General features: G+C 65.9%; 3 protein-coding genes across 3 annotated transcripts; 2 read left to right on the forward strand and 1 right to left on the reverse strand.

Moving 5' to 3' along the window:
• Positions 1 to 398: 398 nt before the first annotated feature.
• EMIHUDRAFT_252918 (hypothetical protein) lies at positions 399 to 1,366 on the forward strand (the record flags this gene model as incomplete). The annotated part of the gene is made up of 2 exons (XM_005786783.1): positions 399 to 445; positions 526 to 1,366. The coding sequence occupies 2 exons, from the start codon at positions 399 to 401 to the stop codon at positions 1,364 to 1,366; spliced, it is 888 nt and encodes a 295-aa protein (XP_005786840.1).
• A 335-nt stretch (positions 1,367 to 1,701) lies between these two features.
• On the forward strand, positions 1,702 to 2,164 carry EMIHUDRAFT_252919 (hypothetical protein; the record flags this gene model as incomplete). Its single annotated transcript, XM_005786784.1, has 2 exons — positions 1,702 to 1,977; positions 2,048 to 2,164. 2 exons carry the CDS (start codon positions 1,702 to 1,704, stop codon positions 2,162 to 2,164), a joined length of 393 nt encoding a protein of 130 aa, XP_005786841.1.
• Positions 2,165 to 2,492: 328 nt separating this feature from the next.
• Positions 2,493 to 3,726, reverse strand: EMIHUDRAFT_252920 (hypothetical protein; the record flags this gene model as incomplete). The annotated part of the gene is made up of 3 exons (XM_005786785.1): positions 2,493 to 2,621; positions 2,731 to 3,159; positions 3,232 to 3,726. The coding sequence occupies 3 exons, from the start codon at positions 3,724 to 3,726 to the stop codon at positions 2,493 to 2,495; spliced, it is 1,053 nt and encodes a 350-aa protein (XP_005786842.1).
• Between the last annotated feature and the right edge of the window lie 610 nt (positions 3,727 to 4,336).

The raw sequence follows: 4,336 nt of genomic DNA on the forward strand, positions 1-4,336 counted from the left end.
GCTTGAACCACTCGAGCTGGTGTGGGAGCGGTGTAGCACTCGTCGAGCGTAACAGCTGTCCGCCCTTGGACGACTTGTTGAGCGCACCGTGAGGCACACGGCAGCCGTCGGGGAGCGCGATCTCGGTCAGCTTGTTCCGTGGGCACGGTGCGAGGAACGACATCGTGTGGCAACGACGGAGCTGTGCCTCGAAGCGCGCGCCAAGGGAGAGAGAAACGACAAATCACCCACCCACCCACCCACCCACCCACCCACCCACCCACCCACCCACCACCCACCCACCCACCACCCACCATCCGGGGCCTACGAAGCGTTTACCCACCCACCCACTTTTTCAAGAACGGCGGTCCAGAGGCACGTGGTGTGAGAAAAAACGCAACGCTGCACCGACAGACACGATGACAGACAGCGTCGGCTTCATCGGCCTCGGCATCATGGGCGAGGGGTGCCGACCGCCCACCGCGCCTCGGGCTCCTGCCGCCTCCCGGCCGCTCGCCTCACGCGCCACCGCCTTGGGCCTCGCAGGATGGCAAAGTGCCTCCTCAAGTCGGGCCGCAAGCTGGTCGTGTGGAACCGCTCCGCCGGCAAGTGTGCCGCTCTGTCGGCGGACCACCCGGGCGCGGTGACGGCGGTCGACAGCCCTTCGGCCGTCCTCGCCGCCTGCGACCTGGTCTACTGCATGCTCTCCACGCCAGACGCGGTCAAGGCCGTGTACGAGATGGAAGGCGGCGTGCTCGCGGGCGTGCGCGCCGGCACCAAGCTGGTGGACTGCGCGACGCTCGCCGCGGAGGACATGGTGCGGCTGGAGAAGCAGGTGACGGAGCGCGGCGGCCGCTTCCTCGAGGCGCCGGTCTCCGGCTCCAAAGGGCCCGCCGCGTCCGGGCAGCTCATCTTTCTGACGGCGGGCGACGAGCCGCTCTTCGAGGAGATCAAGGGCACCGACCTCGAGGCGATGGGCAAGGCCTCCTTCTTCTTCGGCGCGCCGGGCAAGGGCGCGCGCATGAAGCTGGTCGTCAACATGGTGATGGGCACCATGATGGCCTCGCTCGGCGAGGGGCTCGCGCTGTGCGGCGCGGCGGGCATGGACTGCGAGCAGCTGCTAAAGGTGCTCGACCTAGGCGTGATGTCCAACGGCATGTTCCGGCTCAAGGGGCCGAAGATGGTCCAGTCGGACCACGCGCCAAACTTCCCGTTGCAGCACGCGCAAAAGGACATGCGGCTCGCCGGCGAGCTGGGCGCGCAGCTCGGGCTCGGGCTGCCGGTGGCGGCGGCGACCAACGCCGCGATGCTGGCGGCGCGCGAGCAGGGGCTCTCCGACGAGGACTTCTCGTCCGTCTACGAGGCGCAGAAGAAGACCAAGCCCTGACGCAACGGCTCCGAGACGCGGGCTCTGGCGCGCGGCGCGCGAGAGAGCGCCGCGCGGTCCCGAGCCGCGGCTCCCGCTGCGCGCCACTGTCGAGCGACGCAGGTTGGCGGCCGAGCGCAGCACGCCCCGGAGGCGGGCGGGCGGCAGCCGCTCCGTCGAGCGTTGTTTCCCGTATTCAATCATATTCCGCTGGTTATTGGTTGGTGTTTTGCGTCCTTGAGCTCAAAAGGATGATCAGCCAAGTCATTTTCTTCTTTTCTGGTTTTGAATTCTTTTCGCGAGCCCCGAGAAGGAACCGGCTGGCTTGCAGCCAGCCAGACCCTGCTTGGCACGGCATGACAGTCGTCCCCGAGTACCTCGAGGAGACGGACGCCCTCTCGTGGGCCTCGTTCTGGGTTGGATCAGTGGGCGCAGCGATGATGATGGCCGGCTACTTCTCTCTGCTGCGTGGCTTTCTGACCGAGCGCAGCCCCTACTACCACGCGCTGAACGCAGGCGGTGGCGTGCTCGCTGCGACCGGCGCGCTGCTGGAAGCGCTGATGGGTTCCCTCGGCGCCTATCCTCTGGTGGTGCTCGAAGGTGTCTGGGGGCTGCTCGGGCTGATCGAGCTGGTGAAGGCAGCGCGAGCCTCGTCACAAGGAGTGCCTCGTGCCTCACATTCGCTATCGAGAGGGAGCGTAGGAAAGCCCCTTCCAGGACCGCAGCACGAGGCTTTGTGCGGCGCAGCCGCTGTTGTTTAGTACGCGCACCGAGGTTCCGGGCGACGAGAGCCACCCCGCGCATTTTGTTGAGTCTTGAGACCTGTGGTGTGACGTGGATAAATAAAACGAAGACGTCTACTAGGAGATGGGGTGTGTGACGTGGATGTCTCTTACGTGTCTTGAAATAATTAGGGAATAAAGCCATCTGTGTAGACGCGCACAGGGCCGCGCGGGGAAGGCACGTAATCCTTACGACACCGTCGGTGAGCCCGCTGAAGCTGCGCTGAAGAAGCCCGGCCCACACAAGACACTGGCCGCCCCTCTGACTCAGAAGCGCTCAGACTATGTCGTACGCGAGAGCTAAAGCTCTCGGTCTGGGCGAGCTCCGCCGCCGCGCGACCTCTGAAGCTGCCACCCCAAGGCGCCTAGCCCAGAATGAATCGCTCGACGGCGTCGAAGCACGGCCCCGGCGCCTGCTTATAGACCCAGTGCCCCGCGCCCTTGACGCTGACGACGGAGCAGCCCTCCGTCAGCCGCAAGGCGTCGAGCGCCGCCTCGGTGTGCCTGGGACAGGCGAGGAGGATGGGTGAGCGCCGCCTCGCCGCCGCGCTGCTGGGCTCGACTGCTCGGCTGCCAGTGCGCGTTCTTGTCCTCGCCGAAGACGTAGAGGATTGGCTGCCGCTTCAGCGCCGAAGCGAGGCTGACGTTGGCGAGCGCGCGTCTCCGGCCCTCCCGGTCGGCGAGGAGGGTGAGGGCGTGGAAGTAGGGGTAGCAGCGGTAGGGCGTGACGGCCTTGGAGGCAGTCGCCTCCCCGTTTGGCTCCTGCCAAGGGCGGAGCCCTGTGGGCCCAAACGCACGCCCGCCCCAATCGAGAGGCCCGAGCGGCGAGAGGAAGGGGCAGAGCCAGGCGACGAAAAAGACGGTATAGAGGCAAAGCCAACCGACCGGCGCACAGCGGCGCCAAAGGAAGAAGCATGCGCCGAGGCTGGCCCAATAGAGCAGGTGGATCGCCTCGTGCCTCAGGCTCTCTGGCCGGCAGAGAGAGACGGTGCCGTCCGACGCGCTGTGCATGAGGTCCGTCGCGTGGATCACCTACACGCGGGGAACTGGGTCGCGGTGCGGGACGACGGAGCGTGCGCTCGGCGCTTTGCAGCGCGGCCGCACGTCAAACAGCACGAGCTTATCGCAGCCAAAGTTGTTCGCGAACGCCAGCCCCGGGTAAATGGCCCAGTCATGCACAACAACGGAGAGGGTGGTTGTATCTGACGCGGCCCTGCTGCTCCGGCCAGCGTACAGCGCGCTGCGCCGCGTGCTCTGCGCACGAAGGGCCGCCGCCGCCTGCGCAAAGGCCTGCGGGATCTCGTCGAGCGTGTAGCCCTGCGGCCGCAGCAGCGGCCCCTCGCGTTCAAACTCGGGCATCGAGCACACTCCGACGAGGCAGCCGCGCTCCGCGAGCCGCCGTGCGAGCGGCGCAAGCGAGGAGTGGTCGTCCGGGAACCCGGCGCAGAGCAAGACCAGATGGTCAGCGCCAGTCGGCCCGGCGACGAAGAGAGTGCCCGCGCCCTCCAGATCAAGAAGGTCGTGCGGGACCGCCTTGAAGAAGAGGTTCAGCAGCGCGGTCGCGCGCCGCGAGGAGGGTGACGAGGAGGGAGAAGACATAGTCGACGCGAGGTCGCGACCGACAGGCGACAGCGAAAAAGAAAAATCACACCAGATCTCAGCGATCCCTGTGTGGTGGCGGCGTGCCGTTCTCCCATCCCTCCCTTGGGTTGTGTGTTTTCTTTCTTTCTTTTGGGAAGAGGACCGCCGCAAGCGGCGTGGCGTGGAGCGGTTGTGCATCCCTCCGGGGGCCCCTCTGCGCCGGGGAGGCGTTGTTGGAGGCTAGGACGCAAGCGTCCGTCGCCCTTTTCAAACTCGGGGCCCACTCCGCTACGCTCCGACCCGAATTTGGAGGGCCTATAAGTTTAAGGTGTTGCTGCGCAAAAGGGGTCGGACACAGGGCGCAGCTCATGCTAAGAGCTAGAAGAGGAGATAGAGAGACAACCACACCAACACCACAAAGCTCTCTCTCCTGCTCCTCACTCATGGCCCGCGGCCCCCACACCCACAATGACTATCAATCCACGGCTGCGGGTGAAGGGCAAAACCGCGCCGCTGCAGAACGGTTTTTGCAAAACCGTGCCGCAGCGGTACGAAACTGCGCAGATGCAGTCCCTGAGTGGTAAGGACACTATGTGTGTGTGTGTGGCCGTCGACTAGACGGCTGCGC

The sequence above is a fragment of the Emiliania huxleyi genome, assembly GCF_000372725.1.
Source record: "Emiliania huxleyi CCMP1516 chromosome Unknown EMIHUscaffold_1496, whole genome shotgun sequence".
NCBI lineage: Eukaryota > Haptophyta > Isochrysidales > Noelaerhabdaceae > Emiliania > Emiliania huxleyi.